The following is a 14,612-nucleotide window of genomic DNA, read 5'->3' as shown; positions in this document are numbered from 1 at the left end:
ACCCTCTCTGGACCTCAGTTTCCACACCTGTAAAATAAGGGGATGGGACTAAATTATTTCTAAGGGTACTTCTAGCACTAAACACAGCCTCCCCTGACATCTTTTTTTTTTTTTTTTAATTTTTGGCTGTGTTGGGTCTTCATTGCTGCGCGTGGGCTTTCTCTAGTTGCGGCGAGTGGGTGCTACTCTTTGACACGGTGTGCGGGCTTCTCATTGCGGTGGCTTCTCTTGTCGCACAGCACAAGCTCTAGGCACACGGGCTCCAGTAGTTGTGGCATGCGGGCTTCAGTAGTTGTGGCATGCCGGCTCAGTAGCTGTGGCTCACAGGCTCTAGAGCACAGGCTCGGTAGTTGTGGCACACGGGCTTAGTTGCTCCGCGGCACGTGGGATCTTCCCGGACCAGGGCTCGAACCCGTGTCCCCTACATTGGCAGGTGGATTCTTAACCACTGCGCCACCAGGGAAGTCCCTCCTCTGACATCTTGTCTCCTACGTCTAACCACCCTCCATGAGGGCACTAGCAACGCTGCTGGGAGGGATGGGTGAAATTCCATAACGTGCAATTAACCATTTTTACGTGTACAGTTCCGTGGCATTTAGTACATTCACAGTGTTGGGCAATTACCACCTCTATCCAGTGCCAAATCATTTTCATCACCCCAAGGAAAACCCCGTACCCAGCATTCCCCATGCTCCCTCCTCCAGCCCCTGGCAACCACTAATCTGCTTACTGTCTCTATCACCTTACCTATTCTGAATATTTCATATAAATGGGACCATACAATATGTGACCATACAATTTGCATCTGCCTTTCACTTAGCATGTATTTGAGCTTTATCCTCATTGTAGTGTACATTAGTACTTCATTCTTTTTTATGCCTAAATAATATTCTGTTATATGTGTATACCACAATTTGTCTATCCATTCATCTGTTGATAGACAGTTGGGTTGTTCCCACCTTTTAGCTGTTGTGAATAGTACTGCTATAAATATTCATATACAAATATTTGCTTGAGTACCTGTTTTCAGTTCTTTGGGGTATATGATTAGGAGTGGAATGGCTGGATCATATGGTAATTCTATGTTTAACTTTTTAAGGAACCACCAAACTGTCTTCCATAGTAGCTATGGATTTATTTTTATATATTTATTTTTTGCAGTCATTTTTATTCACTGCAGTGTCCCTGCACATAGGAGGCACTCAATGCACATTTGTTGAAGGAGTGAATGAATCTCCCACCATCTCTGCTTCCCTGTCCCAGAGCCCCGTCACCATGTCTAGGGTCTGTATGTCCCCTGGTTCAGTAGACTGTAAGCTCCAAGAGAGAATGAATTAACATTTCGTCCAACCCACTTGGGGCCAGACCAGAGAAGGGGCCCAATGCATCTGTCTTGACTTGATGTGGCTGAGCTTCCCCAGGGATGGCTGGAGTTGTCGGTGTCTGTAATCTGAAGGTGCCCCATGAGAACAGCAACTGTGGCCTTGCACCCTATCGGCTCCCCAGGCTGGCTGTGTGGCCTAAGCCAGATGCCTTCCCCTCTGTGGTCCCATAGGTCTCTGTCTGGGCACCTTTGAGACTGGGCCAGAAGCTGCACCCTCTCATGCCCACCCCTGACCCCTGACCTCTGACCTCTCTTGCAGCTCCATCGGCCGTGTCCATCATGCACCAGGTGAGCCGCACCGTGGACAGCATTACCCTGTCGTGGTCCCAGCCCGACCAGCCCAATGGCGTCATCCTGGATTACGAGCTGCAGTACTATGAGAAGGTACGTGTGCTCCTGGGCGCTCTCCCCACTCCCCGCTCCCGCAGGGCCCCCTTCCAGGCTGGGTTCTGGGGTTCTGCCATCCCGCAAGACTAGGCAGTCTGGTGAAGCAGAAAGAGCACTGGCCTCAGCCCCACCCCTCCCCAGCTGTGAGACCTCAGGCAGTTGCCTTGACCTCTCTGAGTCTTGCTTTTCTGGTCTAGGGGATCAGGCCACAATCTCAGTAAAATGCAATGGTCACAGCCCTTTCCCCTCCAAGACCCCTTTCATCTTGATTTTGATGGGCCTGATGTTCTGAAAAAACTGGTTTTCCCAAAAGCTGCATTTCTTAAGTAATAATTAGTCATTTACCCATTCTGAAGCAGAGATTTGAAACTGCTCAAGAGAGCTTCTGTACAGGGTGAGAGGGTGGAGCTTCCTCCCCATGTTGCTCTGATTCCAGCTAAAACACTTGTTTTTGTTTGCCTGAGTGCCCTTTGTATGTATGGGGAGAGAGTGATTTCTCTTTGAGCTTTTAAATCAGACCTTTATTGCTCCCTTCAGGGACCCAGGGTTGGAAGCCACTGGTGTAGAAGAAGGAGCATTGGATGAGGAATGAGAAGCTGTAGGTTCAAATCCCAGCTCCATCCATAACCAGCTGTGTGACCTTGGGCGGGCATCTTTCTCTCTCTGAGCCTCAGTTTCCCCCTGTGTCAAATACAAATGAGACCACCTCTCTCGCGAGGCGGCTGTGAAGGTTAAGGAGAAAAGGCAGGTGTAGTGCCCAGCATTGCCTGGCCCTCAGCAGAGACAAGTGTGCTTTCCCTTCCTCCCTCTTCTGCCCTGCCTGCTTCTCGGTGGGCAAGAGCTACATGATGTAAGGCCAGGTGAGCTCAACACATCTGAATGTGGGGCCTGCACAGTACAGAGACAGCAGGGGACAGAGCAGCTGGACATCAGAGGCCCAGGAAGCTCTCTCTTTTGGATAATGACATTTTTAACTGCTCCCTGAGGCACCAAATAGCCACAGAGACTGTCCCTGGGAAAGGGATCACTGGACTCCCATTCAGACTAGGTTGTAAATGACTACAGGAAGTACATTAGTTGAGGGTAAGCCCACTGGGAAACAGAAAAGGATGGAAAAGCTCTCCCTAACGACTGAGAGGAAGAGAGGGGGAGGCAGTTCCAGCCAGCCCTGCTGGGGCCCGCGTTCCGAGCCCCAGCCCAGCCCTCCCACTCTATTAACCCCTGGATCGGCCAAACTCTGGTGAGTCTCAGAGCTTGGGCAAACACCTATCCAGCCTCACCCAGCTGGTTTGTGATTGCTTCCTTGCTCATCCCCTCGTCTAAGCAGTGCACTCCGAGAGACCAGGGACCACATCTGTCCGGTACACCACCTGCTCCCAGCGCCCTGGGCCTGGCACCAAGGAGACACTTGATAAACATTGGCTGAATAAATAAGTGAGTGAATCCCTTCCCGTGGCCTTGGTAGAGAGTGGAGACCTTGCCTTATCTCCGCTGTGTCCCTCGCCTGGCACACAGTAGGTGCTTGAGGTGTTGTTGGACGGCCTGAGCTGGGATGAGGTGAGGGAAGCAACTCCACTCTCGCTGGGCCCTGGAGAGCCTTAAAGTAGCTGGGCACCCAGGGTAGCTGGACCAGCTGCTGCCAGGCCCAGGAAGCCCCAGGCTTTGCAGAAGCCAGCACTTCCACCCCCTCTGGCAGGGACAGCTTAGCAGCTCAGAATTTAAAAAAAAAAAAAAAACTAATTAAGAAGCTTTATGATTAAATGAAACTGAAAGCATTTGTCCCCAAAGATTGGAACGGAAATGAGAAATCCCGGCGCGGGTCCTGCCTACGACCCATTTCCTACCGAGAAGGGAGGGGCTGGGGAGGCTGACGGAGGTGTGAACCAGGAGGCAGCTCTGTCCTACTTTCTGCCGCTACCCGGGCATCCCCAGGCCCCTGCCAGGGGTGGCAGGACCAGCAGGCCCTGCAGTAGCCAGAGTTACCACCTGCTCACATTTCCTGAGTGCCCACTACGGGCTGAGCACATCACCTCTGTCACCTCATTCATCCTCGCAGCAGTGCTATTCGTCTCACTGGACAGGAGGGGAAACTGAGGCACAGAGAAGTTGTGTAACTTGTCCAAGAGCACCCAGCTGCTAAGTGGAAGACTTCACCTGGCCCTCCTGCCTCCCAGTTTTCTCCCAGGGATATTCTGGGATGACTGTTAAGAGGTGGACAGGAACAGGCCCTGATGGAGAATTTTAGGCACAGATGGCAAGAGAGGGGCAGACCTGAGGGACAGCTGTGATGAGACGTGGCCTTACTTCTGTCAACCCCTCCTCCCAGGGCCTGGGTGCAGAAAGAGACAGCTTGGCTCTGCCAGTGGGGAGATGGACTCTGGTTCGTTCAACATTCACTGTCACCAGCTTTGGGCTGGGCTGCTGGATGCCAGGAATACTCAGAGTAACCAGACATGCCTGAAGGCCTCAGGGATTTCACAGTCCAAGGGAAAAGACAGGTTCAGACACAAATAGCCATTAGACAGGATGTGCTACAGGCCACAGAAGGGCCAGCAAAGGTTTCATGGGGGCACCATAATCCTGGCATGGATGAGAGGAAATCTTCATTTAGGTTACATTTGAGCGGAGCCTTGAAAGATGCTAGGAGTTAACCAGACAGACAAGTGATGAGAGCAGGGTCATTCCAGATGGCAAGAACAGCATGTGCAAAGGCCCTGGGGCAGGAGTGTGCTAGCTGCATTCAGGGAACAAAGAAGGTGAGAGTGGCAGGAGCGACCAGAACAAGGGAGGGATTGGTAGGGGAGGAGTTTGGGGAGGGAGGCGGGGTGGGGTTGTGGTGGGACTTCCAGGCCGTTAGAGTCTGGATTCAATTTAATAGAGTATGATAGGAAGCCATCAGGAGATTCTGGAAGGATGTGATCTGACTCCTATTACTTTAAAGATTCCTACAACTTGCCATGTGGAGAATAGACTGCAAGGGGGTCCCAGGGACACAGTAGACCCAGAGCAGGGCTCTTATCGGACGCCAAGAGAGAAATGATGGTGGCGTGGAGTTGGAGGGCTGGCAGCAGAGATGGTGAGAAGCTGAAAAAATCAGACAATATTTTGGAACTCAGGGGACCAGGGAGATGTGAAAGATGACTCCCAGTGGATGGTGGTGCCTTTTCCTGGGGGCACATGTGGGTTTGTGATTTGCAGATGTAGGTGCAGTGCTTACCAGGGGTAGGGAGATGTAGCCAAGAACAGACAGGAGAGGGTGCAGAGGAAATACAGAAGTGGAAGGATAGGATCCAGGAGAAAGGCAGGATTTAAGGAGAGAAAGAAAAAGTTGTTGATGAAAGTGTCGGAGAAGACACCAGCAGAGGGTGAGGAGGAGAACGAGATGTGGCTTCTATCCCTGAGCTGTGACATCCCAGCCACCACCTCTACTTTCCTGAGTCAGCCCCACCCTTGGGGAGGGAGAGCCGGGCTGCTAGTGGTGAGATTTATTTCTGATAAGTCCACAGCCAGCTCTTACCCAACACTCCAGCATCCTCCTGGTGCCTGCAATTGATTTCTTTAATGAATGCTCCAGATCCTCCCAGGTAGGGAAATTAGGAACTGAGCCCTGCAGTCCCCTGTGGGCCCCACCCCCATCATCCTTCCCACTCCTCCTTTCCTTCTTTAGAAAGGGCTCTTTTGGAGCAGGCTCTCCGTTTGGCCTTTCCCCAGCTCCACTGGGATTTCCCAGCCTGCCCGGAGCCCGGAGCTGACAACCACTTTGCTGGAAGGCTTCTGGATGCCGCTGACGAATGGTGTTAGCCAGACCATGGTTGGCCGTTTCCATTGGTTCTGGCATCCCAGGGGAGGTGGCCTCCTTTGGCAGCTGCCCTGAAGCACACAGGTTCACGCTCCCTTTGGCTCCCCAAGAGCTCAAGAAGAGTCATTTGTGAGGCAGATGGGCCCTCGTAGGCCACGTCGATTTGTGTTTATTCAACAGAAACTTCTACTTGGCAGAAGTGTAGGGAAAGAATATTCCAGACAGAGGGAGCAATGGTTGGGGGAGGAGGGAGTGAACTATGAAAGTCCAGGCTGCATTCAGGTTGTTGCCCAGTGTACATGGAGTTGTATCTACATGGAGAGGTTTGTCACTCATTCATTCACTTTTGTAGTCACTCATTCATTTAATGACCATTGGTGAAGGCCTACTCTATCACATGTTGATGATAACAGTGATGGTGGTAGCCTACATTTACTAAGTCTTTAGGTGTCCTAGAGACTATGGTAAAAGCTTTCCCCCTTTTTTCCCATTAAATCTCCACAATCACCCTGTATGGTACATAGTGGTGTTATCCCACTTTAGCGACGAGAACACCGAGGCTGAGAGGGCTTAAGAAATGCAACCAGTGCCTCATTGGTCCATTGGGTAAGGACCTAAACTAAGCACTAGTGGATTTCGTACTAAATTTCTTCCCATAATCTGTTGGTGCTTAATCTTTATGCAGATAATGGAACTTCAAAGAGAGGGGAGAGGGAAGGGAATTGATGGCTCTCGAGCATCTCCAATGTGCCAGGCACTACCTGATCAAATTTTATCTTCACAACAACCCTGAAAAGTTGGCATTTATTGCTCCATTTTCCGGAATAGAAAACGGGCTCAGGGAAGTGAAGGGTCTTTCCCAAGGTCACAGTGCAAAGAAGTGGAAGAACTGGCATTTGAAATGACTTTCAATCCCCTGCTCAGTCCTGTGCCTAGCTTTAGAGAAGGGATCCACTCAGGTTAGTGCCTAAATTTCCCGAGGCACCTATGCCACCAACAGTTTCCTCCCATCTCCTCATACAATCAGAAACTTAAAACTTCCAGCCTCTAAGCGGGCAGCCACCCAGTCTGCAGAATCCAATCCCCCTTTTCAAGCCTGAGCCCATCCCATGCTGGACAGCGGCACCTAGTGGCCAACTGTGGGACTGCAACCAAGGTTCATAGAATGAAAAGTTTAACATTCATTCATTATGTCCGTAATTAGTGAGCACATACTATGTGCCCAGCCTGGGGGTCCCAGAGATGAACCAGACAAGGTCCCTGCCCCAGGGAACCCACAGGCTTAGAGAAGACACGTTTATATCAGAACAGTGGGTGGGAGAGGAGACAATGGACCTGCAGTCTCTGGCTGGGACATCTGGGAAGTCTCCCCAGCCGAGGCAATACTTGTGCTGAGTCTTGAAAGATAAGTAGGGAACTGCCAGGCAAATGAGTAAAGAGTATTTCAGACAGGGGCAACAGCACTTGCAAAGGCTCAGAGTGTCCAGGTAAGGTCGGATTGCCAAATAAAATATAGGACACCAGGTTATATTTGAATTTTTTTTTTAATTATTATTTATTTATTTATTGGCTGTGTTGGGTCTTCGTTTCTGTGCGAGGGCTTCCTCTAGTTGCGGCAAGCGGGGACCACTCTTCATCGCGGTGCGCCGGCCTCTCACTATCGTGGCCTCTCTTGTTGCGGAGCACAGGCTCCAGATGCGCAGGCTCAGTAACTGTGGCTCACGGCCCTAGTTGCTCCGTGGCATGTGGGATCTTCCCAGACCAGGGCTCGAACCCGTGTCCCCTGCATTAGCAGGCAGATTCTCAACCACTGCGCCATCAGGGAAGCCCCTTGAATTTTTTAAAATATATTTTTAGTATGTCTCAAAGAATGCACGGGACATACTTATACTAAAAAATTATTCATTGTTGAGCGGAAATTCAGATTTAGCTGAGCATTCTGTTTTGTTTTGTTCTTTCTAAATCTGGCAGCCCTACTAGGGAAAAGGGAAGCAGTTGCATATAGCTGGAGCCTGGAGGACCCTGGGGATGTGGCAGGAGAGACTGGCAAAAGCCAAGTCATGGAGAGTCTGGAATGCCAGGCTAAGGAGTACGGCCTTCACCCTGTGGCCGTTGGCAAAGGACTTTGCATGCAGGCCCCTATGCTTGGTACAGGGGAACAAAACACAGCCCCTTCCCTCCGGAGTTTACAATCAAAGGAGTGAGATGAGCATGGGCCTAGGGTGACGGGACATAGCCGAAACCAGACAGCAAGTGCTCCAGGGCTCAGAGGAGGGGAGGCACATCTGGCGAGGAAGTCAAGGAGGCTTCCTGGAGGAGTAGGCAGGGGATCTGGCTCAGGAGAAAAGACTGCCTATCCGCTGCTGCCCCGACATCCCAAGCTCTTTCTCACCTCCTTGCCTTTGCACCTGCTGCTCCTTCCCAGGAACGCCCTCCCCCTTCTTTGCCTGGGTGACTTCTATTTGTTCTTTAAGATTCCGTTCCAGTTGCCCCCAGTTTCCAGGGAGATTTCCTTGACGTCATCTGATATCCCCCACCCAGGCCAGGTCACATGCCTCTGGGCTCACTGCGCTTACCCTACCCGTGTAAGCATTTCATACGTATTAATTCATTTCATTCTCTAAACCCTTTGAGGTAGCTATTATTATTATTATCCCCATTTTACAGGTGAAGAGAAGGAGGCAGAGAGAAGTTAAGGAACTTGCCCAAGGTCACAAAGGTAGTAAATAATAGAGTCAGGATTTGAACCCAGAAAGTCTGGCTCCAGTTCCCTTTAACCTATACACTATAATAACATTGTAATTACATTATTACAATGTAGTTGTGTAATTACATAATAGGATTGTAGTTACAATTATTATCTGTAATAACATTGCTCACACTGAATTTAATTGTTTCATGAGAGTTTTCAAGGGCTCTGCGTCCCCGGACATGTACATGATTAACATGTACAATCAGGTGTGCATTTTTCTACATAAGGGTTCATAGCTTTTCATCGGTTTCTCAAATGGGTTCATGATCCTCAAAGGGTTAAGATCTCCCCACCATTTGCTTTACTGAACTGAGCTCTCCAAGGAGGCCAGGGCCTCTGCTTTACCTCCTGTGGGTCCCTAGTGCCCAACCCAGGGCCTAGTGCAAAGAAGGTATTTGGGGAGGGTTTGCTGGGTAGCTGACAGACACCTGGACAAGCATCATGTAGGCTGGTAAACATCTGCATCAACTCAAGCACTTTTCCACTCCCACTGCAGCAGCTGGATCTTTGTCCTGTCCCAGACTCCTCGGGTCACCCTGGGCAGTGATCAGGTCAGAAATGGCATTCTCCTCTCTCAAAGGAGGGAACATCAGGTCCTGGGTATCCAAAGGCATGGGTATTAGAGGTGGCTCCATGCAGGAGACTTAGTTTGAGTCCCAAAGCAGCCACCAACTGATGCATGTGACCTTGAGCATCATTTTCCCTTTCTGGGCCTTAATTCCTGCCTCACTCAAATGTGCTGAGGCTGAAAGGGGGTCCGTCCACTTAATCCGTAGAGGCATGGGGCAGGAAGAGGGATGCAGAAGTGAATAAGTTGGGCCCTCTCCCTGCTGTCTCTAAGAATTCACAGTCTAGTCTTCAGGGTCTGCATACAGTGACCACTCAGTATATGTGTATTAGTCAGCTGTTATTGAGATGATGCTGCAGAACAAACAATTCCAACAATCCAGTGGCTTACAACAACAAGTGGCTATTTTTCTTGCTCATAGGTTTTTGTCTGTGGGTCAACTGAGGTGGTGCTGTTTCAGCCTAGGAGTTAGGTCAAGGTCTTCTTCACAAGTTTCTCCTTCTGGAACCAGCTGTTACCCAGGTTAAGCCTCACCATGGCAGATGGCAGAAGCATAAGAGACCAGGTCAAATCAACAAGCACATGTAAAGCCTCTACTTGCATTACGTCCTTTAGAATATTCCAACAGCCAAACCAAGTCACATGAACAAATTCACCATCTGTGAGGCAAAGAAATATGCTCTGCCTTCTTTTGTGGGAAGTGTTGCAAATCATATGCAAAAAGTTTGGGTATGTGATTCTGTTACAGGAAAGGAGTGAAGAATTTGGAACCACAGATGTTTGTCCAGTAGCCAGACCTGCCCCAAGTGGCAGGAGTGGATGGTGGACTCTGGGCTACAACCTCACTAACTGCTTTCTCTGTTCCTCGGCAGGAGCTGAGTGAGTACAACGCCACAGCCATAAAAAGCCCCACCAACACGGTCACTGTGCAGGGCCTCAAAGCCGGCGCCATCTATGTCTTCCAGGTGCGGGCACGCACCGTGGCGGGCTACGGGCGCTACAGTGGCAAGATGTACTTCCAGACAATGACAGAAGGTAAGCAGGGTCCAGAGGGCAGGAGGAGGGTGTTGACTCTACAAACAGAGCAAGGACCACCTCCTATAAAGTGCCTTTGTGCAAATTAGAAAAGGCACCCCCTCTTCTAGATGTCAATTCTCCCTCCCTCCTGGGTGAGAACCTTTGTGCACTGTACAAACCGCACAGCCATATTATAGAGGACTGTTTCTGTGGCCCGGAAAGGATATGGACTCCTCTGTTACCATCATGTCCTTTCCCAGGACCATTGGGAGCTCAGCCCCAACTTGCAAAGCCACTCTGAGCAAGCCAATTCCATTCCCTGAGCCAGTTTCTTCTCATCTATAAAATGAAAGTATCATATTCCATCTGAGAGAGCAAACATTTTATCCATACATTACTCCAGTGACTTGCAGTTGGTTTGAGAAGAATTCTGAAGCCACATCTGAGCTCAGCAGGGAGAAGTGCAGGGATGGATTAGTAATGTCTTCCCTGGGCAAGAGAATGGAAAGTTGTAGCCCATGTACTTTGTGTCTCCAAGTTTGGGACCACATGGTCTCTAAGCACCCTTCCTGCTCTAATAATCTTTGAGAAGCAGCACAGTTAAAGAATGCAGACTCTAATGCCTGACAGATGGAAATTACAGTGCTGATTCAGCTCTAGCTGTGTGGTCCTGAGTAACTCACCTTACCACTCGGAGCCTCAGTTTTCTGATCTATAAATGGGTATGATAACAACTAACTCATTATCATCATCATCATCAAACTAGGGTCAGGATGGGGGATAAAGGTACAGGCCCTAGCACAGGGTTGGCACTAGGTCTCACGTCCTTAGTGCTCACCAAATAGTAGTTAAGGTCATAGTTGTCATTGCTGTGAGTCTGGGGGCCCTTTCCCCAACCAGCCAAACTCCAGAGCAGAATACTTATGACCAGACTTCAGTATCCCTTCTTAGCATCTGCTTCAACCACTGGGCATGGGCCTCAGCATTTGCCTGGTTGAACATTTCAGAGGCTCCTGGATCCCTGAATTCTTGTCTTATCACAAAAATCCTCCCTTATAGCTCCACCATCTCTTCTAGTACTCAGCTCCTCTGGAAAATCCCCCTTCTTCATGGCCAGCGTTTTTCACCTCTCTAGGTCCTCTTGCGTGTTGGATGAGGTTCACTGACCTGGGGATTGGGGAACTGTCTCAAGATCTTTCTTTATTAATTCAACAAATATGTGTTGGTTCTAAGGACCCACAAATGACCTAGTCCCTGACTTCAATAAGCTCCTGTCTGGTCATGGAGGCAATGAGAAGTAGTAATAATAAAATTTTAAACAGTGAAGATGTTGATGACATTGAGAATGCACCGAATGGTTTCCAAGAGCCAGGGCCAATGCTGAGCACATTTTACACATTATCTCACTTAAGCCCATGGCCTTGGATCAAACTGACCTGGGTTCAAATGCTGGCACTGGCCACTTTCTAACTGTGTGACCTTAAGCAAATCCTAATTTTGCTAAACCTTAGTTTCCTGATCTGTTAAATGGGATAATTATAGGCAGTACGTCATAGGACTATTCTGAGAATCACACAAGATGCATAACATACTTAACCATGACAGACACTTAAAATACTTAGAAACAATAATAGTTAATATTTACTGAGTGCTCACTACGTGCTACAAGTTATGCGAAGTCCTTTACACAAAAATCCCATGAAATGGGAATTATTATTCTTCCCACTTTACGTATGAGGAAACTGAGCCATAGAGAGGTAAGTCACTTTACCAGAGATCACACAGATAGTAAGTGGCACCATTGGGACTCAACCCCAAGGAGTTCGGCTTCAGAGTCTGTGCTTTTAACTGCCTCTGTATATGTGTCAGATAATTATTATTATTGATTTTCATATCAAATTGAGATGCAGGCATTATTATGCCCATTTTATAGACGAGAAATTGAGAGTTAGAGCAGTTCACAGACTTGTCCAAGGTTACTTGTGAGGGAGTGACAGCCAGTTTCTCCACCCGAGCATGACAGATGCTCTGCCAGGAGCGGAACAGACCTGGGATCCAAGGAGACCCGTGTGTTGGGGATGCGGGGGGTTATGACCCCCAGAGCCAGGCTGAGAACACTGCGCTGTGCTTTCTCCCCAGCCGAGTACCAGACAAGCATCCAGGAGAAGCTGCCACTCATCATTGGCTCCTCGGCAGCTGGCCTGGTCTTCCTCATTGCTGTGGTTGTCATCGCCATCGTGTGTAACAGGTGGGTGGTGTCCCCCGGCCTGGTCCAGACCTGGCTGTCCAAGAGGGCTGTCCTCCCATTCTGCCATTCCTGAACAGTGTCTGTGAACAGAGGGTCAGGAGGGGCTCGGGTGGCCTGGAGACCCACAAGTGGCCTCCCACTGCCTAAATGGCCACCGTTGGCAGTCCATCCCTTTGAGTCAGGCATTGCCCTGGACAAGTCCACTATTCGAGGAGGTGGCACACTGAGACATTAATACTTCAGCATGAAGGGACGTCTCAGAACAGTGGGTGGGAAAGACTGCAGGATGCCGGGAGCCAGGGATGGTGGAGAGGGAGTACCAATCACCCTACTTTCTGTTCCAGTAGAGGCCCCTTCATGAATAGGGCCATAAGCAGGCTGAGGAACTCGGGTAAGCCCCCCTGGCTGAGGTGGCTGGAAGGAAGGGGAGAGGACATAGACAGGAAGAGGTGCAGGAAAGGGCATCCCACGTGGCTGGCACAGCATAGGCAAAGGCAGGCGATGGGACCGGTTCCTGGACTTCTGCTGGGCTTAATGCAAAGACTCTCCCTTCTTCCTTAGAGCTCCCCACTTAAGAACAGGCTAGGTCATAAGGTCAGATGGACAGAAGCCCCTGAGTTTCTGGGGCCAGGGGCCATGGCCAGAGATGACTTTGCTCTTTGAAAGGGGCTCAGCTGGAGAGGGGACAGGGGAAATCGTGAGCCTGGACTTGAAGTGGGAGAGGTGGCAAGAGCTGAGTGGGACCAGGCTGGGTGAGGCTGCTCGGCAAGGGGCCAGCAGGGCGTCCTCTGGCAAGGGGGTGGTTTCAAGGGCCTGCCCACCCTCTCCCTATCACCTCCTGTGGCTCCCAGCTCCCCGGGCGCCTCCAGGTGGCTCCAGCCCTTTGCTCTTGTTCCAGAAGACGGGGGTTTGAGCGTGCTGACTCGGAGTACACGGACAAGCTGCAGCACTACACCAGTGGCCACAGTATGTATACCCCAGCGGAGCCAGCACCCCGGGCCCTCACTGTCAGTGCCCAGCAACCTGTCCAGCCTTCTTTCACTGCCTCCACCCTTGCTGCGGTCAGACCGATGCCCAGCGGTTCTCAGAACGTGCACCTGCCACTCCCTCTGCCTGAAGCACTCTCCCCTCTCTTTACCTGGGTCCCTCCCTCTCCCTCAGGCCTCATCATATACCGACCCCTCTGAGAAGCCTTCCCTGACCCCACCCTGGATTTAGGGCCCTCGACTGTGCTTACACCGCGCCCCCCTACCTGGCTGCATGGTGATGGCCGCTTCCTTTCTCCCCACCATTATGCTGGGGGCACGTGGGGACCTGAAACTGTCTGACACTCAGCACTGCTTCCCCAGCGCCAGCTGGCAGCCCTGCACACAGCAGGCACTGGATACAGACTTGCAGAATAAATACAGGAGTTGAGTGAGATGGTGAGGAGCCCAGGCTCTGGCCTGGGAGGGGAGAGAAGGGAGGCAGGAGGGCCCCTGCTGTGCCTCCTCAGTGCCTCCTCAGCTGCCCCTTCCCCAACCCTGTGCCTCCATTTCCTGCGCTGTCCCACCCCACCTTAAGCCAGGTCTGGGGGCACATGAGCCACCCACTCCCAGAGCAGATGTCCCTCCTGGGGAGCCGATCAGAGAGAAGAGCAGAGCAGAGATTCCTCTCCGTCTGACCCTGGCAGAACCAAAAACCTGTGTGGGGAGGGGACATGTGTGTCCTCACTTCGGCTCACTCAGCAAACAGGAATTCCAAATGGGCTCAGTGGGGTACTGCAGGGCTCCTCAGTTGGCCACCAAGTAAGGGGGGGTCATCAGCACATCACTTCATTTGTCACATATTTGTTGTGGCCCATTATGTATGTCAGGCCCTGCTCTAGGTGCTGGGGACACACAAGTAAACAAACCAAATATCCCTGCCCTGGTGGAACTTATATCCTAGTGGGAGGGACAGGGAATTTTTTAAAACACATGCAATAAATGAGTAAAGCGTATGGTATATCAGAAGATGAAAAGTGCCATGGGAAAAAAAGCAAAGTAGAACAGGGTGATTGGGAGCTGCAGGGGTCAGCGCTTCATTTTTAAATAGGGGAGAAGGGGTGGGCCTCAGCGAGAGGGCTTCCTCTGAACAAAGGTGCAGAGGAGCTGGGGGAACGAACTGTGTAGAACCTGAGGAAAGAGCATCCCAGGCAGAGGGAATAGCCAGTGCACAGGCCCTGAGGCTGGAACGTGTCTGGCAGGTTCAGAAACAGCCAGGAAGCTAGTGTGACTGGAGCAGAGTGAGGGGGCAGGAGTGGGAGATATGAGGGGCCATGACATACAGATTCTTATCAACCATTGCAGGGCCTTGGTTTTTATTCTGAGTGAAATGAGAAGCCTCTGGAAGGGTCTGAGCAAAAGACTGATGTGCTCTGAGTTACAGTTTTCACAGGACTTCTCTGGCTGCCATGTGGAGAATGGACTGAAGGGG

General features: G+C 50.7%; 1 protein-coding gene across 3 annotated transcripts in view; it reads left to right on the top strand.

The window, feature by feature from the left end:
- EPHB2 (EPH receptor B2) overlaps nt 1–14,612 on the top strand; it is a 119,318-nt gene that overhangs the window by 91,782 nt on the left and 12,924 nt on the right. For 2 of the 3 annotated variants that reach the window (XM_061187015.1, XM_061187017.1), the window contains exons 5-8: nt 1,644–1,768; nt 9,763–9,925; nt 12,047–12,155; nt 13,057–13,121. In XM_061187015.1, coding sequence (XP_061042998.1) covers nt 1,644–1,768; nt 9,763–9,925; nt 12,047–12,155; nt 13,057–13,121 — 462 coding nt within the window. Of the gene's footprint in view, nt 1–1,643; nt 1,769–9,762; nt 9,926–12,046; nt 12,156–13,053; nt 13,122–14,612 lie in introns of all 3 variants that reach the window. The other variant, XM_061187018.1, reaches the window with a different exon arrangement.

Source organism: Eubalaena glacialis, chromosome 3 (genome assembly GCF_028564815.1).
Source record: "Eubalaena glacialis isolate mEubGla1 chromosome 3, mEubGla1.1.hap2.+ XY, whole genome shotgun sequence".
Classification (NCBI taxonomy): Eukaryota; Metazoa; Chordata; class Mammalia; order Artiodactyla; family Balaenidae; genus Eubalaena; species Eubalaena glacialis.
The sequence above is the reverse complement of the archived record's forward strand: the minus strand, read 5'-3'. Positions and strand labels throughout refer to the sequence as shown.